The 25,980-nt window shown below is 45.7% G+C and overlaps 1 protein-coding gene across 3 annotated transcripts in view; it reads left to right on the top strand.

Annotated features, from left to right (window-relative positions):
* Positions 1-25,980, top strand: part of KIF6 (kinesin family member 6) — a 390,416-nt gene that overhangs the window by 324,366 nt on the left and 40,070 nt on the right. For all 3 annotated transcript variants that reach the window (XM_067753073.1, XM_067753072.1, XM_067753074.1), the window contains one exon: positions 25,094-25,144. In XM_067753073.1, coding sequence (XP_067609174.1) covers positions 25,094-25,144 — 51 coding nt within the window. The remainder of the gene's footprint in view (positions 1-25,093; positions 25,145-25,980) is intronic.

Genomic DNA, 25,980 nt, shown 5'->3' on the forward strand with positions numbered 1-25,980 from the left:
TTGGAGTGACAGCCCATAACCAGTACGACTGATGTCTTCATAGAATTGATTGAATGTTTGCTGTCATACTTTGGAGATCAAACAACAACAACAAAAAAAATGATTTGAGCAAGCTGGAGGGTTGTGGAGTATATTAACTGACAAGAGGTAACGCTAATAATTGTCATATATAAAGAAGGAAGCAGTGATTTGGTCGGAATGCCAGGAAAAAAAGAATAAAAAGATGGATGGCTGCCTCCCAAGAGTCCTGACAGGGTGGTGTTACCTTAGTGAATGAAACAACGTCCAGGATCTGGCCTTGCTGGGTGGACTCAGGAAGGCTGTCCAATGCCAATCAAACTCACTATAAACCAGAGAGGCAATCTATTAATTTTCCATGGAGGATGTTCTTTTATAGACAGGAACTCTTAAACTGCCTCCATCCAGGGCCCCTTCTCCCAGGGGAAAAAGTAGATTCCTTATTGGAAGGTTAGTAAATAAGCAGCCCCAAGCACAAAGGGAGTCAAAAAAAGGAGAAGAGTTTTGACAGATAGGTTCCCACAGTCACGGTGAAGCCACACCAGGCATCCACCGCCCGCGGGAGCGAATATCCCCACAACAATACAGGCAGCCTCCAGCCCGACCACCCCTCTTCTGTGCACAATACCCTTTTCTCCAGAAAAGACAGAAACCACTTGTTAGGTCTCTACTTACTAAACTATAATTATATCCCGGCTCCTGCCTCTCTAGGGTGAACCCCAAGTCACATTGCTTCAGGTCATAGGAATAATCAGTTTTACTTTGGCCCCCTTGATTTTCAGACATAGAAACCCAGTTGAGCTAACTCAGGCCTAGGATGCCTGCATGGTGATGAATCCCCCTGAGATACAGCCATGAGATCTGAGAGCCCTCCAAGCTGCAACGGGAGCCAGAGCCAGGACCCGGGTTGGGGTTAAGGGGGTCATCGGGAACCAGCACGGCTCCAGAGGCCAGCACACGCCCCGTGCCTCCCTTGGGGCCTCTTGCTACCTCTGTGCACGTCTGCTCTCGCAACCTGCTGGCCCTGCTGACCCTGGGTCCTGCTCGCTCATGGCTTTGGTCTGCTCTGGCCCCAGCTGTACCTGAAAGCATCCTTTAACTCTGTTCCCAAGGTAACAAGCTAATTATTTGCTTGTTTCTTAGCTCAAAGTTATGAGAAAGAGAACTTGACTGGCCCGATTTATCTTTTCTAGGCCTTCAGGACAGCTGCTGATGGCGAGCTTAAGAATGTGCTGTCTTTGAGTCAGAAATGTACCTCTGGTCCAGGCAGATGTGGCCAGGGAGGAAGAGAGGTCTTGTGTTTCAGAAAGTGTCCACCTAGGCAAAAGAGAGTGTGACAGGGGAGGTTTCTGTTTTATAAACAGGATGGATAGAGCAGACACAACGATTGACATCTTGTATTCTCTCGGTTCTATCTCACGGGCGTGAAGATTTTTGCCAGTTCAGCTCTTATAAGGCGACATCAATTCCTTTACTTCTAGGTTCTCCAGGAAGCATCTTGCCCTTGTCCCTTTGTTTTACCAACAGGAATAGTGACTAGTCTTTGTAAAGTGCATTATAATATATAGGGACTTTATTTATTTTTATCTTATCAAATTCGTTGATCTTTTCTTCTACAACTTCCTCCAGTGCTTTTGTACTCAGAAAGGGTCATTGTAACAGCAATAATAATGGATTGTCCATTGCCTGGTATTTGTTTAATGCTTTCCTAAATTTTCTTATAGTTTTTTTTATTGTTCTATTTTTCACACTCAACTCATTCGGGATTTATTCTGGAATGCAGTATAAGCTGAGGCTCTAAGTTGAATCTTTTTCAAACAACCAATTTTCCCAACACCTATTTCATTTAATGAAATGCCTTAAAATAACATTTCTTCTCATAGGAGAGTCATTTCAGATTTTCAGAAGGCAGCTGAGGCATCCTGATCTCATCACAGCAGTAGTATACATTCTTGACATGATAATTTTCATACAAGTATTTCAAAAATAAGTTTCCCAGCAGATACTATTATCTAGAGATCAGAATAACCCTGCAGAAAAGTGCCAACTTTTATGTAAACCAGGAAGCTCACAGATGGGGAACAGTAGGCGTGTATCTGTACATGGGTGGTCCCCGCAGGCTCCGTCGGCGCCCTCTGAAGGGAAGGAGATGGTCTTTAAATAACAGCAGCACAAGCTGGGCTCACCTTACTCATTTGCCAGGGGAAGATAGTTGGTACCGTATTTTCTCACTTCCAAGGAGAAAAAGTGTATTTCGTTTCCTTACATTGATTAAAAAAGGGGAATAATGATAGTTAAGGCGGAAATGAGAGTAGGGACTTTGTCAGTGATGCTGTACAGGGAAGATCTGAAAACAGCAGGTTTGCTGTGTCCACTGTCTACCACCCTGAAATCACTGATGAGCCCGCCTGCTGAAAAGTACCGTGTTTCAAAAATACAGCACACACAAGAGTGGGACTATCCCCTCCCTGCAGTGGCCGTTCTGCTCCGGGTGGAGATGGCCATGGTTTGGTGTTGGCCTCGTGTAATAACGGGACTCCGTGGACCAGCCCTGCTCTCTAATGGATGGTCTGCACCACAACTTACTTAAGCCTAAAACATACACGTGCAGCTCCACAGCAAGGCATGCTAGTTGCAGCACAGGGCTTCAGAGGAGGCAATGAAACACCACGCAGAGACATTCGTGCAGCCGCCGGCACTCTGTGCTCCTCTTCTGACAGGTAGAGGGCTGCCGTTCAGGCAGCATTTATAAAGCAGGGAAGCTGCCTCCTGAGCACATCTAGGCTACATCACTAATCAGGCATATCATGAACAAAAGCCCAACCCTGGGCAGCTACCTGAGCAAATCTGAAAGGGGGCCCAGTGGCAGGGAAACCAGAGTGAGTGCCACAGGGACTCCCCAAAGTCTGGTATCAATGTTTGGTCGGAGCTGGGGTTGCCCAAAAGGACTGGGAGTAAACAGAGACATATTGCAGCCAACCATCGTGTGTCTAAGCACAGATTTTGGGCCACTAAGAGTCAAAGAGATCGAGTCCACTCCAAACATGAGTGCTCCTTTGAGGTAGATGCCTAGAAGTAGAACTGGGGAGAACAACAGCAGGTATGCATTTTTAATTTTCATGAGTACTCCCCATTTGCCTTTGCAAAAGTGTTTCATAAGCTTATATTTGCATCAGTGTGTGACAGTACCCATTCCTCTGCATCCTTGCTTTTACATCGTAATATCAGTCATCTTAGGCTTTGCCAGTTGGAGAGCAAAAAATGGTGTTTCTTTATTGTCTTAATTTGCATTTCACTGACAGCCAGTGGAAGTGAGTGCTTCTTCGTGTGTCTCATATCCTTTGCCCATTGGGTGGTTGGATTTCTCCTTTTGATTTGTAGGAACACTTAGTATCCTCTGGATACTGGGCCTTTCTCCACGGAATAGTTGGCAGATGTTTTCTTCCAGTCTGTCACTTGTTTTAATTTTCTCTTAAGATTTTTGGAAGAACCCTGAAACAGTTGCTTCTCTCTAATTTTTAAAAATTTCCTTGGATAAGACTAATCTGTCTGCTCTCCTTTTTTTGAAGTTGTCCACAAGTCCCACAAGTTGGGAGTTATCAATCCTGACTCACCGTAACTCTGCCCCAAAGATGTCCAAGATAACTTTGGTCATACTGCACAGATCTCACTGAAACATACATGGGTTAAAATTGAACATGATGATGATTGCAGATCATTGTCTTTTGGCCACTAGCCACTACATGAATGCATGATTCCTGCGTACAGATGTTTAAACCTTTTAGCAGACCACAAACCTGACAATCTTACTGCTGAAAACATAAGCTTTGTAACGAGGTAAAAACTGATTTTATTAACTTAACCTTTATTGAAGACATCTTTAATAATGCCTGAATATTTTAAAAACTTAATCGTGTTTTGCAAAACAACCTATTAGCACATGTTTAGGCAATACTGAAATCTAGAAAACCTGCTAATAAATAATTGGAATGTCACACTACCTGGTAACTCAGTAGCAAATACTAGGGTCCTTGGGTACTCCCTCTGTTGGAAGACAAAAGCAAATAATTAAGGAATGAGTACAGAAATGGGTAAAGTGCCAAGTAAACTTAATAGACAAGGGACATCAAAGACATAAAGCTTATTGATTGCCTGCACCTGTAATCCAAAGCCAGGCCAGGTCTATATTTGAAGGTAGTGAAACAACGTATTCGGTGTATTCCTGCAGAGGTGTCTTGTAAAACGGAAAAGCTATGTCATGGAGAGGAGTCATGAAGGGTCTAGCTTCACCTCACCCCTGGTGAGATAACTGGGACACAGCCTTCATTAACTCCCATTACAGAGGTGACGTCACATGCAAAAAGGGGTCCAACACCTGGAAGGCCGGATGGTGCAACGGTGACTCCGTAGTCAGCACTCAATGGGACAATAATGGCAGTACCTCTCTTCTGCTGCTACTGGGGGCAGAGGATGAACTGCAGAGGAAGGAGGTCAGAGTCAGGGTTGACTCAGACTGCTGCCAAAGGAAAAGAGCTGTTCAGCTGCTAAAGTAGAATCCAAGGACACTGATTCCGAAAGAGAGAAATCCATCGAACAGAAGGGTCTTGGGGAGAGAGAGGAAGTTGGCCACCTTTAAACTAGAATTCTGGGTGATTAGTAGTAAAGATTGCATTCTAAAGGTGAATATCCCCAAGCCACAGCTCCAGTCAATTCCTCCTCACTCAGAAACCTCTGAGGCCTACCAAAAGTATTCATGCCCCTTTCGCCTTTCTAAATTCTTATCCATGTCGATATAATTATATTAAATTCATATACTTATATGAAGTATTGGGTTGCTTGTCTTAGCAAAAAAAAAAAAAAAAAAAAAGAGAGAGAGAGAGATAAAAAGCATATTATGGGGTCTTCCCTGGTGGCACAGTGGTTGGGAATCTGCCTGCCAGTGCAGGGGACACAGGTTCGAGCCCTGGTCTGGGAAGATCCCACATGCTGCAGAGCAGCTAAGCCCATGTGCTACAGCTACTGAGCCTGTACTCTAGAGCCCACGAGCCACAATACTGAGCCCGCATGCCACAACTACTGAAACCCGCACATCTAGAGCCTGTGCTCTGCAGCAAGAGAAGCCACCACAATGAGAAGCCCGCGCACTACAACAAAGAGTAGCCCCTGCTCACCACAACTAGAGAAAAGCCTGAGTGCAGCAACAAAGGCCCAACACAGCCAAAAATAAAATAAATAAATAAATTTATTTTTTTAAAAAGCATATTATGTACATTTCTCTGCATCCTGCTTTTCACTGCATCCTGAATTTCATATACATATGAATATACATATAAAATCCCTCCACATCAGCTGGGGTAGTTATATTTCATTCTGTTTAGTAGCTGCATAATATTCTATAGAATGATTGTGTCACAACATTTTTCTATCATTTTCCAGTTAACAGGTATTTGTCTTATTCCATTTTTCTGCCATACAATGTGCTGCAATAAACACCCATGCACATGTATCCTTTTATACTGGTCCTTTTACTTCAATGGAAACTTTTCCTGTAAAGGACCAGATAGTAAATATTTTAGGCTTTGTGGGCTTCCTATGGTCTCTGTTGCACATTCTTCTTTTTTTTTTTACAACTCTATAAAAATGTAAAAACCATTCTGAGGTCACAGTCCAAAGCCATACAAAAACAGACCACAGGACAGATTGGCTTGCCAGCCCTAGTTTGCCAATCCTTGGAATAGAGTCCTAGGAGTAGGATTTCTTCCTGAGAGTATTATAATTTTTGCTGCTTTCTTGAATGGAATATTGTTCCATTTCCTGGGATAGAAAAAAATCTGTTTAAAAAAATAGATTTTTCTTGTACCCAGTCATCCTACCAAATTCTCTTTTCAATTTTAGTGGGCTTTCTCTTGCTATAGTTTCTTGAATTTTCTAGAAATGAAATCATATTCATCACAAAAGAAAAATCTTTTTCCAGTCTTTGCACTTAGTATTTTATTTTCTTGTCTTATTGCATTCATTAGAGCTTCTGAATCACTATTAGCTAATAACAGTAACAGCCTCTCCTTTCTTGTTCCCAAGTTTAACGAAAATGGCTTAAGATTATATAATTTAGAATGACAAAAGACATCATATGAATGTGATAAATATTGCCATACATCACCCAAGTCCAGGCTGTTAGATTTTCTGTAGTATGAATTTGATATGAGGCAGAGCCACAGTGCTCTAGACACAGGACCAGAAAGGCAGGTAATGGAGAGATTCAGTGTTTGAGAACTGGCCTGGTTGGTAGGTCAGAGGATCAGGGAGGTACAAATGCCTGAGGTTTGATAAGGAATTAAATACAGTGTAAACAGATCAGCTAATGAGCTGGGGGAAGGAGAGAGATGAGTCTTCTCTTACGATGAAAAAAGAAAAGGAAGCAAATATTATGGATGAGATTTTTGAGCCCTAACTGTACGACTGGCTAGTGAGAAGGACGTATTCTTAAAATTAAAAAAAAAACAAAACAGAAACAAGCAAACAAACAGAAAACAGTGTGAGTTTCCAGGTTCTGGACAAGGTGACCACACTCCATCCCGTCTGTCCTACTGAAGGCAACTAGAAACCATGGACAGAACATGTGGAACAGCTGTCTGAGAATTCCAAAAAGTAAGTGGTAGCAGGCAACTCAGGGAAGGAGACCAGAATTCACAGTGTCATCAAATTGGCACTCCCAGAGAATCTTCTGGGAGCAGAGAAGCAGCAGCAGCCGTCAGACAGAAGCCCAAAACTCTGATGGAGGAGACTCCTCCATTCTGAACAGAGGAACCGTGGTACCAGAAACATGGGAAGACTTCCCACTGCTCTTTCCTCTCTGTTCTCCCACTGCGTGGTCTGAGATGCAGACATAGTCCTGGGAGTTGCATGGCAGCATTGAGGGGGGGTCCAGGAGCCAGGCCTCAGAAAGTCATAATGTGTCAGGTAGATCACAGAGAGAAGGAGATCAAGACAGTAATTCCGTAAAGTTGTTTATATTAACTACAGGGCTCACCTTCAGGCTGAGCATGCACGGATCTAAAGAGCATGTCAAAGGCTTTGACAATCCTGCTGTGAGATAGACCAGCACCCAAGTCCCAGACTGGCCACTGGGTAGCACACACATGGAACAAATCTGAAAAGCACTGCAGAGCCTTTGAAAACGGAGCCAACATTGGAACCACAGTCCGAAGAAGGCTTACTGGAATTTGTGACCTGAACCTAACCAGATTGATTGTCTGCTGAAACAGACAAACAAACAAAAATCAGTAGTCTCCTTAGGATTTAAACAAGATCTTGAAAATGTTCAGGATGTGATCCAAAATTACTTAGCATAAGAAGAACCAAGAAAATCTCAACTCACAAGGGAAAAGACAATAAATAAGTACCAGCCCCAACATAACACAGTGTTAAAACTATCAGACAGGGACTCCCCTGGTGGTCCAGTGGGTAAGACTCCAAGCTCCCAATGCGAGGGGCCTGGGTTCGATCCCTGGTCGTGGAACTAGATCCTGCATGCATGCTGCAACTAAAGATCCTGTGTGCTGCAACTAAGACCCAGTGCAGCCAAAATAAATAAATAAATATTATTTTTTAAAAAAAACTATCAGACAAAGACTTAAAGCAGCTCCTAAAACTATGCTTCAAGAATTAAGGAAAAAAACTCTTGAAACGGGCTTCCCTGGTGGGGCAGTGGTTGAGAGTCCGCCTGCCGATGCACGGGACATGGGTTCGTGCCCCGGTCCGGGAAGATCCCACATGCCGTGGAGCGGTTGGGCCCGTGCGCCATGGCCGCTGAGCCTGCGCATCCGGAGCCTGTGCTCCGCAACCGGAGAGGCCGTAACAGTGAGAGGCCCGCGTACCGCAAAAAAAAAAAAAAAAAAAAAAAAAACAACTCTTGAAACAAACCAAAGATATACGATGGCAAATGAGCACATGCAAAGATATTCAACATCATTAGTAGTTAGAGAAAGGTAAATTAAAACAATGATGAGATATCACTATACCTTACTGAAATCGATTTAAAAAAATGTTTTAAACTAACTATACCAAGTGCTGACAAGGATGTGGAACTCATACATTGAGAATGCAAAATGGTAGACACTTTGGAAAAAACTTGGGCAGTTTCTTATAAAGTTACACATAGATATATGATACACCTCGGCTATTTACCCTAGAGAAATTAAAACTTATGTTCACACAAAAACTTGTAGACAGATGTGTCTAGCAGTCCTCTTCACAACTGGCAAAAACTGGAAATAACCCAAATGTCTTTTGTTGAGTGAATGGCTCAACTACATAAAATGGAATACTACTCAGCAATAAAAAGAACAAACTACTGGTACATATGACAACATACAAAACCTCAGATGCACTGTGCTCATGAACTTGTACACAACCTAATTCCACTTCTGTGACCTTCTGAAAAAGACGACTATAGTGACAATGAGCAGGAGTGGAGGAGAGTGTGAATCCAACAGGGCAGGATGAGGGAGTTCTGTGAAGTAATAGAACTTCGGGGAATCCTGATTGCGATGGTGGTTACACAAATCTATGTATGTGTTAAATGTCATCGAATTATCCGTGCGTGCATACATGCACTCACAGCCAAGTCAATTTTACTGTATGTTAATTTAATAAATAAAATTTAAAATAAAACAGGATGAGTCCACAAGAAAAGAAGATGGAAGGGAATATTAAACAACATATCTCAGCTATAATTTTGAAATGAATCTTATGTAGAGGACAGAAATTTTTTTAAATTTCTCTGGGAAGGGAAATTTAAATTTTTTTAAATTTCTTTGTGTGTAAGTTAAGAGTACAAGATTTGGTAAATTATTTCAGGCTGAACACAGTAGGAACCTTTACTACAGTTTTTCCACAGTTCGGGTAGGGCTGTCAAGAGTGAAAGAGTAGGAAATTGAGGGCTTCTGTGATCAGGAATATTGGCAGAAACTCTAGGTCTTGTGATTTATTCATTTGGCGGTTATTATACATCTATTAACTCCAGGGCTCTGTGGGGGACACACAAATCCCTAGGAGAGAGTCCCAGCTTCGGGATACTCATATGCTGGTTGAGAAGATAGGACAAAGACGATTCGTGGGGTTCGGGCCCTGAGGTTACTCTGTGGAGCCCCTGATAAAACAGTCAGGGCTTCTCAGCCAGGCCTTGGTGGTGGAGTAACAGGTCACCACAAATAAGCGTCCAGTAAAAGATCTGGGGACATCTGACCAGAGATAATCATCTATAATGCAATTTCCCCTTCTATGGTCATCCCAGCAAAATCTATGGGTTTCTTAAATGCGCCTCTGGAGACTTTCTGTTCTCTGTCCCACTTAAAGACAGTTTGCTTATCTTTTCATCTCTCTCCACATAACAGCATCTCACCAACCTTCCCCCAGCCAGGCATGTCTTTCCCTGACTTCCTAGTTTGCTGCAAGGTTCTGCCAGGCACGGCACAGAGTGAGGAAAGGAGAATGCATTGTTCCCACTGTTCTAGCTTGAGTCCTTGAAGCGGCTCGAATCCCTCGTGCTTCCACGTGGTGTCCACCTCTGCCGGGGTTGGTCAAAGTGTCATTTACCGTCATAGCAACACATTACCACCTCCCCGGTGCTCCACGTGAAAGCTGATCCCCGTGAAGAAGTGTTAAGGAGCTTCCGCTATCAGAGCTTCATTTCCAAGGTGTCACCTCAAAGCAGGAAACTGAGGCCACAAGAGAGAGTAGCTCACCCCAACATGCAGAATGTGTGCCAAGGTCTGGGAAATCCGCTGTCTGTTAAAATGTGGTCAGTAGAAAACTAGGGGCTATTAAGCCAGAAAATAAACCTGGGCCCCCAGTACCAGCCAGACCTATAAGAAATGAGGCAGCGGACTGGCTGGAATATTGACTCTCCTCTGCCTCTCTCTTTGCTGGCTTGGTAGCCAGCGAATTAGCTGTTTGTAAGAGACTATATTAACCGCAGGCAGTACTAATCTTTTTCAGACAAGGAGGATGAAGAACAAGAAATAAAGGATAGAGCAAATGCTGTCAGAGCCCCACCCGTATCCCCGATGCATATCGTGTGTGCACCTAGCACAGTCTCATCTGCTAGCACCTTCCAGTCTCTCTGAGAGCCTTCTCTGGCCATCCAAGAGATGCATGTGGCGCAGGCTAGTGCCAGGGAATGAACGCCCCCCAGAAGGCCTCACCCAGTGACTGTTAAAACCTGGTATATACACGCCCCACCTCCCTCACCCCCATCAGGGACAACTTGGAGGCGTGTGTCCTCCACTCGCCCTCAGAGGTCCCCAGTGGGCCTCAGCTGCACTTGCCCACAGTGGAACTGGATGGCTAGTGCCCGCTTCACTGGCCACTTTCTCTCTGTGTCTCACTTCCCCACTTTCTTATCAGTTTGTCCAGGGATCACTTCCCAAATAAGCTACTTGTACTAGGGTCTGCTTCTGGAAGACACCTCACTAACTTAGGGGTCACCATAACTCAAAGGGTGAAGGGAAGACAGAGAAAACTGGGAGCGGGGTTATGCAGGCTGGATCTGAGAGAATGAAAGAGAGTGGAGGAGCCACAGGCAGGCCTCGGAGCCCTTCCACAGCTTCCTAGATGTCACGATGTCAATACTGGTAATGTCACACTCTTAGGAATCAGGGGTGCTCTGTTTGCCATCCAGATACTTAGTTGTTCGTTTCCTGCTGTGTGCGCAAGATCTCATGTCATGTGTGACATCATGCAGGAAGATGTCATCCATCCATTGGAGGAGCACTGTTGGTGATTTCCTAAGATCCAGGTGAAAACCACCAACTCCACCGAATGCCCCCTCATGGCTAAAATAACAGCCCACGAAGGATCACTGACTTTAGTCTGCTGCCACGTAATCCGCGAAAAATAGATTTCTACGATTCTGTGGTATGGAAGGTCATTACCTCCAGCCTGTTGTCTCCAGCAGACAACATTCTGAGGCCCAGAGCAAAGTCCCCACGGAACCCATATGTCACACATCGTCACTCTTCACTGATACCCTTGACTGTGAAGAGAAAAGAGTACAAATACTCATCGCCGTGAAGAAGGAGTCAGATCTGTTTCCAGTGACAGGTCAGCGTCAAAATCCTTTTACCTGAACCCGGATGGATTCATACGCTTCTCCCCACATCCCCACTCCCCCTCCTCTGCACACGCTCACTCAGCTCCTCCAAAGCAAGAGCTATTTCAAGTGGAGGCCTTTCGGGATGAGAAACAGTCCTCAGATTCCTCTCCTAATTCCTTGGCCGCTTCTTGGGCCTCCTGATGCCGGCCAAATCTAGATCAGGTGTGTTTGTGTTGGACCCCATGAGGCCGGGCCAGCATGGCCAGCCTAGAGCTGTCTGCAAAATATTAGCTTTTGATGTTTTTGAGAAGGGTGAAAAGAACAGATTTAAGCAGATTCTGTTTCTTCAGCAGTTTGTGAGTTCGGATGAGCATCCAGGCCGCGTTTGAGAGAAGGCCATCCTTTTCCAGTTTGCATGGCTCCTTGCCTCTTGCCCGCCCTTAGAAGCCACCATTCCTGTCCCTGGACGGGCACAGCCTTAGAGGAGGCTGCTCCCCAGGAGTCTCACACATCCCTGGCCTCACCAGCCTCCTTTTTATTCCCAAATGATTATGGCCAGCGTCCCTGCTGGCTTTACTGCTACACATTCATCCACTTGTCTCGAAAAAAGTCCCCAGACTGTTCCCATGAGGGTCTCCAGGGGCTGCCTCCTGACGGCTCTGGAGCGCGTGCCTGAGGTTCCTCCCCTGGCTTCGTCTTCCTCTACACTGCAGGGGCTGCCGTTTGCTGGGCCCCCCGCCCTCTGACGGTGGCACTGCTGGTGGCCACTGCTCCAGCCTCAGGGACCCTGCTCCCCTGGCTACCGCCCCACACTGGGCCGGGCAGACTTTTACAAGACTTTGCCAAAGGCTTGAGGCTAATGGAAAGCCCCATTTTTTTTTTTTTAAAGAAATACCACAGTTTATTGAAGACTACAAATATTTTGTTACAAGTTGAAGCTACATGCCTTCCAGAAATCAAAAGCAACAGCAGGTGTGTGCACTGATGCTTCAGAGAGTAGCTTATCTTTTTTCTCTTAAAGCCTTCAACTGGTTGGGTGAGGCCCATCTACATCCTGGAGAAGAGTCTGCTTTATTCAAAGTCTGCTGATGTAAATCTTAATCACATCTAAAAGCAACATCTAGTTGTTTGGCCAAACATCTGAGCACCAGACCCTAGCCAAGTCGACCCATAAAAGTAACCATCACGTTGGCCAAACACAAACACTACCTTTTAGGTGTAAGACAATCTCCATGGAGATATAGAAAAAAAAAAAAATTCGCTAGCTGTACAAGCACATAGTTCTGCTAAAGAAACATCCAATCTGTGTTTCTGAACACACAACACCAAATGGAACACCCGACTCTCATCGTGAAGCACCTGTATTGGGGTTATTTCATGTGTAGAGCTTCCCCAAGAATGGTGGAGCTGAACCTTACATGCAGAGACTCAAATGGTCCATTAAAGTTGTTAGATTATCTCAAACAGAGCTGTTTGCCTCAAAGATAATATTCAGACTCTCCCATAGAAGGCAGCAGCTGCTCCTAATTCTGAGAATTTTAATCCTCCCCAGTTCAAAGAAGGTGAAGGTCTGCTCGCCTCCCGGCACCCGTTGGGCTGTTGAAGCAGCTGACCACCAATATACTCCATGAGCTGAAAGGAAAGTAGCTTCTGCTGAAATGAGGATTCGCATCAGTTGCTGTGCCCTGAGATGTGCACTGTCGTGTCTTCTAATTTATAGAGTACAGTTATTCATCTATCCCCAGCCACGAGGGATTTGAATATCCTGTGATAGGAAAAGTCATAATTAAGGATTAAGGCTTTTTGTGAAAAATAAGACTGAGTTTGTGAGTAAACCCATGAAAGGCCCTGCAAACATTTTTATATTCACCAAAACAAAACACTAATGCGAGTACGCTAAAGAACGCGCAACACCTAATTCATCTTCAGTCTGTCGCGATGGGTTCTGTATATTTGACTTCCACTCACCATTCCTTATACACTGAAAAAGCTTCGGGATCTCTCTCCCCTAAAGTCTCAGCATGAAGCTGGTCAATTATTTCCGCTTTTGTGTATGACGGCAGTTCCTTCTCTGTGCCTGTTTCCTTCCCTCTGAGTATTCACCCCCTTTTTCGATGTTCTCACCCGGAGTTGCTGACTCCGCTGAGACGCAGCACCAAACCCGGCGCCGTCAGCCGTACTTACACGTGTTCTGACCCGCGTCCCCTTCCTCGCCCCCCTGATGAATGAAGAAGTGTAGGTCTCAGGCTGGGGGGACTCCCCCTTCCGCTTCCTTCATCTCTCCCAAAGCTTTGCCGCAAAAGCCTCCATCCTGGTTTTGTGATCTGCTTTGCCTCTTTTTCTAGTCCTAACTATCCCCAACTAGTCCTAACTTATCCCCAAAATGACCAGCTTTTAACTACTGGGACTGAAATCTGTACAGAAATAGAGACGTGTACACTAGAACTTCATGAAGGCAGAGTTCAAGTTCAGGGAGGGGAACCACATTCTTGCTAAAGAGCATCCTCTGCAAAATGGCCGGCAATTCCCTCTTAGCTGCTCCCCTACCCCTCTCCTTGCTGGGAATATTCAGCCACCACAGAAACCTCAGGAAAAAGAGCTCTGGTGCTATTTTCTGGAAAATTAAACAAAATAAAAGGATGAGGGTAGGAATCATCTCAGGCTCTGAAAATAGAGCCATTACCACCACCACTTCAAGCAAGCTTATTAAAAGTCATTTAGTTACACTTGCAGAAATCAGTCATATTTACCATCATAAAGGAATATGAAAGACCCCGTTACTAATGAGAGTGATGGTGAACTTGAGGCTGAGTAACCGATCCAAAGGCGGGGGTGTAGTCCGTGCGGTCCTACATTTGTAAAAAGTTGGAGTTGGACTCAGTGGCTGCCGAAGCCCTGAGTTGGGACTGTTGCAGGGACATTGCGCCCACTGGGGGATAGAGCACCTCCATTCAGTCCACTGGGCCCAAGGAAACGAGTTAATTAAGACCTTAGATGGCTTTCAGGAAAGGGAACGGGAAAATGCAGATGTCATATCATATGTGAACATAACCAAGGCCTTAGAAACAATTGCAGTGAGTTTGTTTTCTCCTGTCCTCCATACAGTATTATTTGTAATTCAACCCCCCCATGATAATTACTTTTACTATTACCACCACCAATGCTACCCCACTTTGCGCCCCTACGATGTGCCAGGCACTGTGCTGGGTGGTTGATGTATATCTTGTCTAATTCTTGTAGCACCCTTACCAGAGTGGTGTTATCACCCAATTTTAGTGAAGAAATTGAAACTCAAAGGGATGAAGTGGCCCAAGGTCACTCACAGGTAGTCACTGGCAATCCCAACTCGCGTCCTCCCAAAGCCCGTGTTCCTTCCACTCTTCCAGGCCCAGGGTTCCCGCTGCCATTTCTCCTGCCAGCTTCCACGGCCCTCCTACCGAATGAGTCTTCACCGCTGTTCAGTGCTCTCAGAAGGCCAACCACCCTTCTCTGGCTTCCCACTTCCACCACCATTTCCTAGTCTTCCCACCGGCTCCTTCCCTTAAGCTCAGCCCCCATTGGCTCCCCTGGGTGATTCTCCCCAGGTGCACCAGTAGATCCCAGCCCCCCGCCCCCAGCCCCGTGACTGCAGAGACAGAGCCCAGGAGCCCTCGTGGATTAGAGGGCTTGGCCCATTGCGCGAGAAAGAAGCAACAGGTGTAGCAGCACATAAACAATGACTTTTGAACCTGGAAGCTGAAACCATTTCCGTATGATTTCGTCTTTTATTTACAAACTCACTGACACGTTTCCCCTAATCTCCAGCCTCTTCAGACGGAGAACAATTCCCACATCAAGAAGCACTCCGTGTAAGGCAGTGATTTCACATGCCAGCTGGCAGTCTGACCAGCAGCGAACCTTAACTGGGGCATGTTTCTTTCCATTGACTTTTTTTTAAGCACTAGCTAATTTTTAAAACTAAGTGAATAGAACCAAGCTTTATCTTGGAGTGAGAGAGTTTATTATTTATATCAAAGAGCAATGTAAAACTCACTAGTTTCATGTTAATCCATCTAAAAACTACGTGCATTGCCAAATCAAACATCTTAGTGCTTGGGGGGGTATTTTATATTCCTTAGGTGAACCCTGCCCTCTACCTCCACAGTCAGTGAGGGGGCCATACAAACTAGCCTCCAGCATGAGCAGGGGACCTTGGGAATAGGTGGAATATACCTGCGCCCCCATCCTGGAGCAGGGGAGCCTTGAATGTGCCCAGGCACCTCTGAGAGTGTCCTGTGCTACTACCCCTGGGGCTTCAGGGATGGAGGTCAGAGGCCATGCTGCACGGGCCCTCCCCTCACCCCAAATAGCATCCCTGGCAACCAGAGCCATGTCTTCAGACGGAAAGAAGGATTGTGATCTATGCCTACTCCTCCAGGGCAGGTCGTGGAAGCTAGTTATATTCCTCCCTTGCTGAGATAAGAACTTCCAAACATCTAAAGTAACATCTTTTGAATGGATGCCAACACAGTCATGAATCCTCAGCTCCCTGAGATGTTTAGTATGTAACAATTCATGCTGGTTGCTGAGCTGAAAATTTTCCTTATGCTTTACCTACTTGCACATTTGTTTGAGCTTTTAACAAATGCACTTATTTACTTAATTCTCTGAATATGTTTATGGAATATTATCACATACTGGAATAGTGATATCAATAAGCTCCTTAGCTTAATTAAGCGTATACAATAGCCAAATGCCTAAGCTTCAGACAGAATGTGCTAATCTTGTATGATTATTATGATTACTTGGGTAACCAGAATGAATATCCCATAGGAAAAGAATTGGGTCTCCCAGACATGGTATAATTTGGTCATATTTTATAAATGAGAGCGTCCTCCAAAATACTATCATATACCATCCTAGAGGTAAGAAAGTAGCCCAGACTGCTGTCTGGTGCTTTCATCCCGAGCTGAAATGCTCATCAATTACAGGGCACATCCTCTTCTACAAGGGAGGACCAAGGTGATGGGGTGTCCTGGTGAAAAGCCCCATGAGGGGAATCAAAGCAAGTTACAATATGTTTTTTCTTAAAATTATTGATATTTTCAGAATGAGCTGCGTTCTCCTCTCTGTGTGACTTAATAATGTTACCAAATATGATATTAAATGGAAGGAGAAGCTTGAATTCTGGAGAACTGAAATAACATTTTGGAATGAGAAGGCTTAAAAACATTTGCCCCTCATTTAGACCATTTCCGGTCTCCCACTCTGTGCTCTGTCACTGGACCTTTGTCTCTAGGGAACCCAGGAAGGACTTGTCTTCTTCTGCACCTAGGGAGGGCTGGAGACGTCCCACATGCTTCCCCCAGCCCAGGCCAGTGGACAGCTCTTGGGTTGCTGCTGCTGTTCTGGGCTCCCTGTGACTCTCCATCCTCCATCGTCCCCCCTTCTCAATCATGTTCCTGAGCAAAAACAGAGGTCTGACAAATAAACTGAAACACTCCCCATCACCCCCAGCCTATCACTGATGCCCAGGTTGTGTGGGCACGTGTGGCAGGTGCCCGAGCACAATTTTCAGCCTGCTACAGTAGCATCACATTTCCGTCTCCGGGAAGCATTTTATAAATATACACAAATATATTTTTACATAAACCATAAATCATACACGCTTAGTGATGTGTGATTTTGTTTTCGTCTTGCTTGGCTCTCACCTCCTTACCCATTTCATTCACCACACCACTTCCATCGCAGCTAACCCATTGTAACAGCTTTGTAGATTCCCATTCACATCACCTCCACACTCATATAAGCGTGTATATGGGTGTGCGTGTGCTCACACACACACATACACACACACACACACAATTATACACATACACATATATGGAAGGCTCTTGCCACTGTTTGACCAAACAGGATTATTTATGCCCTTTTTTTCTCACTGTCTTCTTTGCTTCTTTTCTCCTTTCCTGCCGTGTTGAATTGTTAAAATGTTGGCATTCCCTCTCTGCAATCCTCTCCCCTGCATTTTTTTTAATTCTCTAATGATTTGGCTGCTATGCTACATATTTCTATTCTTCTAGAGTTAAAAAGTAAGTGTAACAATGTCTGTAGTTATTCCAAATCCATCCTCCTCCACCCACATCCAGGGCTGTAGCTTGCTTTAAGTCCCTGTTGGACGGTCTCTCACCTTAGCTCCAGTGTTATTACTGCTTAAAGTTTTAGTTTTCACACATACATGCACACACACACACAGGGTGTTTATGGTAGCTACTTAAATATTTTTACTTAAGTACTCTACTTTTTTATGTTCATCATTGTTTCTTTATCCTCCATATTTCTCTGTGTTTTTCTTCTTGCTGATCATCATAATAATGACTTACATTTACATAGTTCTTATTATACGCCATGCACTCTTCCAAGCACTTTACATAGGTGACCTAATTCGGTCCTCTCAACAGATACTGTCATTATCCCTGTTTTGCAGATGAGGAAACTGAGGCACACTGCCATTCATAACTTACCCGAATTTGCCCAGCAAGTGGCCCGGCTGGTCTGCTGACCAGGGAGCCTGGCTCCAGAGTCCATGCTCTCTTGCTTGGCTGCCTCTCAGTGAGTCCTTTCGGAGATGGGGGCGGGGGAGTGGTGGTGAAAGCTTAGTCCTCTTATGATGGGAAATGACGTTTTTTTTAATAAATTTATTTATTTTATTTATATATTTTTGGCTGTGTTGGGTCTTCGTTGCTCTGTGTGGGCTTTCTCTAGTTGCGGCGAGCAGGGGCTACTCTTCATTGTGGTGCGTGGGCTTCTCATTGTGGTGGCTTCTCTTGTTGCGGAGCAGGGGCTCTAGGTGCGCAGGCTTCAGTAGTTGTGGCTCGCGGGCTCTAGAGCGCAGGCTCAGTAGTTGTGGCATGTGGGCTTCAGTAGTTGTGGCTTGCAGGCTCTAGAGCACAGGCTCAATAGTTGTGGCACACGGGCTTAGTTGCTCCGCGGCATGTGGGATCTTCCCGGACCAGGGCACCAACCTGTGTCCCCTGCATTGGCAGGCGGATTCTTAACCACTGCGCCACCAGGGAAGCCTGGGAAATGACTTTATTGTGTCCTCACCTATGAATGATAGTTGGACTGTGTATAAAATTCAGGTTGACAGTTATTTCCCTCCATTGTCTCCAGGACCTATTGCTGTCACTGGGGCCGGGGCTGTTGTCTAAGTTGGTCTTTGCAGGTCCCCTGGAAGCTGATCATAGTGGCTCTTTTCTCCTGAAGTTATACAGTTTCACTATGATATGTCCAGGGGTAGATTTATTTTTATTTATCCTGCTCAATGCTCAGAGTGCACTGTCAATCCAAGGGCTTATGTTTTTTTCAATTCTGGAAAATCTCAACTGCTATCTCTTCAAATATTGCTTCTTCACCACTGCCTCATTCCTTTCTTCTAGGACTCTTATCAGGCAAATGATGAAACCTCTCAATCTCTTCTCTGTGACTCTTAACTGCTCTTTCCATTTTTACCTCTTGCTTTCTGTGCTGTGTTTGGGATGAGTTTTTCTATATTAGCTTCCAGTTCACTAATTCACCCTTAAGATATGTCCAATCTGGTGTTTAGTCCCTTATTCCTTCTATCTTTTGTTTGTTCGTTTCAGTGATTCTAGTTTTCATTTCAAAATTTCTTTCCTATCCACCTATTCTTATTTCATTTATACCTATTTGCTGCATGATTTCTTATTCCTTTTAAAGAAATCTTATGCCTGCATTCGTCTCTTTGGGTATTCTCAACATGCTTATTTTGAAGTCTGTCTTGGGAGTGTAGACTGGCACAGTCTTGATGGAGAACAGTGCCTCAAATTCAATATACGGATCTGCTGAGACCCAACAAAGGAGTTTTCTCACAGACTTACCAGACTACATGTTCAAGGATGGTCATCACAGCACTATTTCTGTTAGTGGGAATGGGGGGCAATCTAGTTGTTCCAGCCTCAGGAAAGGGAAGTAAAATTTGGGGGTACACAGTATGGAATGTATGTAGCAGTTATAAACTGAGAACTAGATGCACATATAGCAAAACTGGTAGATGTCAAAAACGCTGTGCTGATAAATAGGTAGGAAACAGAATGAGCTCTGTAGCACAGCATTACTTCCATAGCTTACAAATTGCACAGAAAACTTATAACACAGATGTAAGATTACATACAATAAAAGGGTATGCATCGAACCAGTTAGAACGTGTGCCTGTTAGAAGAAGCAGGGCACAGGAGCGCACGCACACGGCTTTGCCCAGACTGACAAGGATGGTGTGCAGTAAACTGAAGAGTATGGCTCATTCAGCCCTCTGTGCTTCTGTATCAATAAATGTCTTTTTCTGCCTGTCCAGAAAACTACCTTTTCATCTATAACAAATTCAGGTCCCAACTATTGGTTTTGCGATCTTTTTCTAGCATTAGATTTATTCATATACTTTGGCATTTTGGTGGACAGGTTCGTTTTTAATGAAAACCGTTTTCTTTCTTTCTCTTTCTCCCTGTCCCTTTGTGCTCATCCCTCTCTGTCTGACAGACCCTCCAGGCCCCCAGTACAAAAGCAGCTCCAAGAAGGACAACTTGGAGCAACTGTTCCCGGCAGTATTGGGACAGGGCTGTGGCTGACCTGGTCAGAGTCAGTGGGCGGCTCGGCTCAGCAAGCAGAGAGGCTGAGTTTGCCCTTTCTTCCACCTTGGGCTTGCAGTGGGCGTGACCCAAGCCCCAGGCAACAGCAGGCAGCACTTGTTTTCCTCCGTCCCCTTTCACTCACAGGCTGGGTGGCGGGGAGTCTCTCCCCACCCTGCAGCTTGCAACCATGTCTTGCACTTTCAACCTCCTTCCTGCCTCTGGACCGGAGCCCCGAGGCTGAAGGCTTAAGCTCCACTTTCCATTTTGCATCTCTGTCCTGCTCCTGGTGTTCAGAAATACGTCTTGTAATCTAACCCAGCAAAGTCTTCTCGATATTCTCTTTTTTAATTTTACCTGCCATTGCTGTGGTGGGAAGAGGTGGTTCTTGCCTCAATAGATACTCAAATTACACAAACAAGTTTAGATAAAGCCTGATGAAATATTTATTAGCAAGGAGATGAATGTGCCTGATTTTAAGGCTTCAAATGATTTATGTACTCGTTTCTTGGAAATTCATCTAAGGATCGCACGCTTAATTTATGCTAGGCCCATTCTTTTCCCAGATAGCCTTACAAACAGCTTAGGGAATCCAGCCTCTGGTAATCACAGTCCTCTATTTAGAGCACAGGGAAACTGGCTTCTACGTCACAGCCACAATCGATGCTCCAAATTCAGAACCACTAACTAGACCTTCCCTTTCAAAGAGGCCCCTCAGGCAGGAAACATTCTGTGTGTTCTCCCCACACCCCAATCCTGCTACTGAAGTTTATTTTCATTGGATTTTCCCGGGATACCATAGTAGTATAGTCAAATGGAAGAAGAGATTTTTACCTGGGTCCAAAGCCCTTGGTAATTATTACCTAGGATCCTGGACTCTAGTATGATTAGAACTCGGTCTCCCCCCAGCCTTACTCCCCCATTCAAGCCCTCCTTCCAACCCCTGCCCCAAACCAATGTATACCTGACCTCCTCCACCATCTTGCTCCAACAGCTCTCTGTGACTGGAAATATTTATTAGCAAGGAGGAGACGAATGTGCCTGATTTTAAGGGCCCAGCTCTCTGGGCCTTTCCCAACGGCCCCCTTAACCCCCTGCACTTTTCGGAACCTACTCAAGTCTCACCTTTAGTAATGTTGCCTTTCCTAGTGCCACTAACCCACCTTTTCCTCCTCTGAACTTCCCTCTAGCACTGATCGACATTTAGCCCTTTGCCCTTCAGGGCCTGTCATCTTATGAACATAGTATCCTTCCAGTATGTCTGAAAGTACCTTGATGCCTAAAGTTAGTGTCATGTGTCACAGATGCTGGTACGTTATCTCTTGATCCACCCAGTAAAGCAGGTATTATCACAGTTAGATTATTATTCCTATTTTTCAAATGCTAAAATTGAGGCTTAGAGATGTTCAGTAACCTGCCCTACTAGGAAGTAGCAGATCTGGGATTTGAACTTACTTCTCTCTACCTACACATCTGTAATTACTTTCTAGTAAAATCAGAACGGCAAAGAGGTCTGCTTCATCTCAAAGTCCAACTCCAAGTGACTGCTTATCGCTGCCCAAATTACTGGGTTGAAGAGCCAAACTCAGACTCAGCAGGAAAGCAAACCATCCAGGATGGAAGGACAAGGTCAACCGTGGGTTCAGCTTTTTAAAGGAAAAGCATGCAGGCCACCTGTCTGCCATCCCCCATATCACGCTAACTTTCTTGAACTAGGATGGAGTCTTCTATTAGTTTGTAGGTTCCATAGCACTTAGAACACAGTGCTTAACACAGGGTGGAGGAACAGTAAATAGGTACTGCTTGACAGGAACATCAACATTCTCAATAAGGCACCGCATCGTGGGAGCTGCACAAACAGCTTGCAACAGCTGTACCGAGGGAGAATGAGTGAAGGGCTCTGTCCTGGACCAGCTAAACAGCTTTCACTTGGTGAACGATTTCAAGCTAACACGCGTGCAAAATACAGTGTGAAGCTTGAGGAAAATTGTTTTATCCAGAAAACTGAGTATCACTCTAAAAGAATGAGTTTTGCTTCTGCATGATGATAATACCTCTCCTATGAACCACCACTTGGCACATACCCTGCTCGCAGGTGTTTTTAAAGGTCATGCCTCTCTTCTGGAGCTCAGCGTACCCCTGCACCCCTTGCTGCCACCTCCACTCTTGTCAAGTAATGAATCCAAAAGCGAGAGAAGGTGTTTCCAGCGTATACTGTTGTAAGTTACCGGAGGCAAAATTACAAATTACCACCATTCTCCTACAAGCAGAGCGCTCCTCCCCTCCCCGGCTTCCCTCCCAGACCATCTCCTGCCTCGGGCTGGGAGTTCTCTGTTTCCGTTTCATCTCTTTTCCATACCTCGGGACAGGGATGTGTCCAGGAACCCAGGCCAAAAGTAGCAGATTTATCACCGTGCTAATGACAGCGAGCTGCGTGCTGAGTGAATTCTGCAATCCCCCTCAGCTCCTTCTTCTGCCAAGACCTATGGAGCTGCAAGATCCAGCCGATTACAGAGACTGTTACCTTCACATGAAGAATGGCCCTGTTGAAAAGTGCAATTAGGTATCAGCCATAAGGCTATTTTTAGAAGCTTGTTTGGGAAGCTCTCAAAAGCAAAAAATGCCATGTGGTGGGAGGTGTTAGCCAACTGGCCGGAATTGAGCATCACTAAACAGATTTGCCACCTACCTTTATCAAGTTGCGGCATTATAATGACCCACCTCACGACCCCAAGGGATGGCTCATTGTTCTGGGAATAGGTATCTACGTTTGTGCAGTTTATAGAACTCTCAGTCCTGGTGGCAAAACCCCGCCTCTTTATTTTCATGAGCAGTATTTCCCAGGCTGGATCTGTGGAGAATATTTCACCCTGTCATTCCAAAATAGCCTCCCCAGGGCTTTGGAAGGGGAGCCTGGTCACTCTGGTAGGAACAGGGGAAGCCACAACACACTAGGCTGAGCACCTATGGGAGGCGCATAGCTGGGGAGTCGCATGGTCAGGGAGGCCAGCCGTCGAGGACACTCTTTGGCGGGGAGGCTTGTTGTCGGGGAGGTAGTTTCCAAGGGGGCAGGCAGCCCGTATGGGCTCTAAAGGAGCAGGTCACTGTCCGGTCACCTTAGGAGGGTGGTACCCAGGCACGTTAGAGGCTCGTGGCACCTGCGCCAGATACCCGGGAAACCAGCCAGGCACCACAGCAGCATCGGTGCTCCATACTGTGGGCGTGAGAAAGCCCTCGATGACCTCCTCGAAACTGCATTCGCCGCAGCACGGTCTCCTTTTATTTGAAGACCGTGTGTGCCGTGCTTCTTTAAAAATCAAGTCAGCAATGTCTGAGGCAGACTGGAGGCTCAGCCCAGCACCACCCCTGTGCCCCCAACTCGTTGACTCTGCTGGTGCAGACACTAGGGTCACGTGGGGAAGAGAGCCCACCTCTGGCCATGGCTGGGCTGGGTTTCAGGTCCTGGTGGCTCCAGGCTCATCCAGTACTCATCCATGGGCTAGGTTTCCGCCTCCTCACCCCCTTCCAACACATTCCCTAAGTTCTCACTCGCCCCCACTTGGAATTAGGGTGCAATGATCGCTTCCACCCAGTCATTGGCTCCCTCTCTGTGCATAGTTCTCTCCAGGGGGGACACGTGGAAGGCAGGGCAGACCTGCATAGTGACACACCAGGAGACGGTGGCTTCCGAGGTGGAGCTGAAAGAACTGGGGATGTTTAACCCAGGGAGGACACATCTAAGTGGAGAAACCATAGCACCCTCAGATGTGTAAAGGGGTCTCACTGCTCATGAGAGAGGATCCTTTTTCTATGCTGTTCCAGAGAACACACCAGGTCCAAATAGGAAAATTCCAAGGAATCAGGTGTCAATAGCTCATCAGCAATTCCTTATATACAGTTTAACCAGTGGAACAGCCGGGGTACATATAAGTCAGAGGTGAAATGACCCTTTCATTCTGTAGAAGGGACTCCTAAATTGTGTGGGGAATTAAACTGAATGACCTCTGCCATCCCTCCCAATCATAATATTCTAGGAGTGCCCTAGAACTTTTGGGGAGTGACAAGGTCTCCTGTGACTGCTTCATTGGAAACTCATTTCAGGTGTAGCCTTTGAGGCATAGAATGAACTGTATATGAGGAAAGGAAGCAATGAAGTTCCCAGGCTTTCTCAGAATCCCCCAGTGGTCTGATCACATCTCCCCAATGGGACGTGCAATACAGACAGCGCTGACATTTTAACAAGTGTGCTGAACGCTTGGACATAAACTAACCCCAGGGCTGCTGTTGCAGCCATGCCTCCAGCACCGCATCACGGAGTTTCAGAGACGGAGGAAGCCTGGAGGTCATTTGGTCCCAGCTCCTACCCAGGGCAGGAATTCTCCATCTAACAGCCCAACAGATGGCTGCCCAGCTTCTGCTTGAGCGTTTTCAGGAAGGGGCTCACTGCTCTGCCAGGAGATTTAGTCCATTTTGAGACAACTTAATCCACGTGGAGACAGTCCTCGTTGTGAGCTGTTTCTTCCCCGTCTTGAGCCCCAAGGCTGCCTTCATTCGACTTGACGTTTACCCTCAGCAGTAGGACAAAAATAAATCTGTTCTCTCATCCATATAACAATGTTTAGATTTTTAAAGACAGCCATTGTCTCCATAACTCCAAATATTTTTTTTTTCCTGTCTGAACATCTCCAGTCACCTTAACCATTTCTCACATGGCGTGGTTTCCGAGCCCTCACCATCCCAGTTACCATCTTCTAAGTATTTTCTATTTTACTAATGTTCCTTACAAAAAGTAGCTCCTAGAACAGATGACCAACTGTGGTCTGACCACTGCAGAGTACGGCGGTGCTCTCACCTCCCTTGATCTACACACTAGACCTTTATTTGTGCAACGTGGAATTAGATGTGTTTCCTACCAAATGATCAACTGTCGTGTTCATATTAAGGTTATCATCAACTAAAACCACCATATTTTTTGACACAGTTTCTTATAGCTTAAAAGAAAGAAGTGGATTTAAAAGGGATCCTATAAATTATTAAAAGATCAAATCCTGCCTCCCCTTTCATTAATAATAGACACATAGAACTGTTTAAGAGACTGTAGCCCTAGCAAAGATTATGAGTGACATACTAAGATAACTGAACCCACAGATAGTCCAAAGGTGAAATGTGTGCTTATATTGATACGCCAGGGCCCCAGCCTTTGCAGCCTCTTGTTCCACACATCCAGGACCTGCAGGGCTATGCTTGCTTGGTCTTTCATACTCTACCTAATTTTTTTAGCTCGCCACCTGCTTCCTAGGCCACGTCTTCCTCCAGCCCACTGGAGACTCACCAGTGGTTTCCTTTGTGTCTTTGACAGGTCGCCTGAAGGAAGAAATCACCCAGCGGCGTGTGCAGCAGGTAGCTCTAGGTGGGTACAAAGTGGAGCCTGCAAGCAGACGGGGAAGGTAATACAGGCTGACCTGGCGTGGGAAGCCCACGCCCAGCTGAACAACAACCCATCCAGAACCCTTGGGAAGGTTAAAGGAGGGCAGGTTTGCGGTCAGTGCAGCTTTCTTGGGACGCCCCTCCTCTCTGGGACCAGTCAATTGGGAGCAATTGACCAGGGACAATTCACCCCTTATGTCCCAGCTCCTCAGGGTCCTACTCGGAGCTTTCTAGAACCACGACTAACTCATCGCAGCAGTAACGGTTGGTGATGAAAACAGCTACCAGTGGCTGAACTACCTCTGTGCACTGGTTTATGTGCACGTCTCCTCATCCTCACAACAGTCCTAAGAGCACAGTGCCTTTTCCAGATGAAGGTGATTCAGTGACTTGCCCAAGGTCACAGGCTAGTAAGTGTTGAAACTAGGACTTGAACCAGGTCTCTGAGTCCACACTGGACGCTCTTGGTCCCCATGCAATTTACTGCCCACAACAACGATGGGCCCACTTCATACATTAATAATGCAAACACTAAACCAACAGAGTGATATCGTAAGAGGGCCTGGGCACCTTTTAGGCAGTGGGCATCTGCAGAAAATGCCCCCTTGTGACATGTGACCCAAGGAAGTCACCCAGGAGGAGTGTGCAGCTCCCTGGAAGGCTGGTGGAACAGGGCTCCTGGGCAGGGCCCCCCGTATCCTCTCCCACTAGCCTGGGATCAAGCCTTCCAGAGATTTGATTAAATAAGCAATTCATATGTTCCGAACAACGGGATTCCCCTGGAGAGGGGCTGGCCCCTGGAATGACCTGCAGTTGGAG

Source organism: Pseudorca crassidens, chromosome 10 (assembly GCF_039906515.1).
Source record: "Pseudorca crassidens isolate mPseCra1 chromosome 10, mPseCra1.hap1, whole genome shotgun sequence".
Taxonomy (NCBI): Eukaryota; Metazoa; Chordata; class Mammalia; order Artiodactyla; family Delphinidae; genus Pseudorca; species Pseudorca crassidens.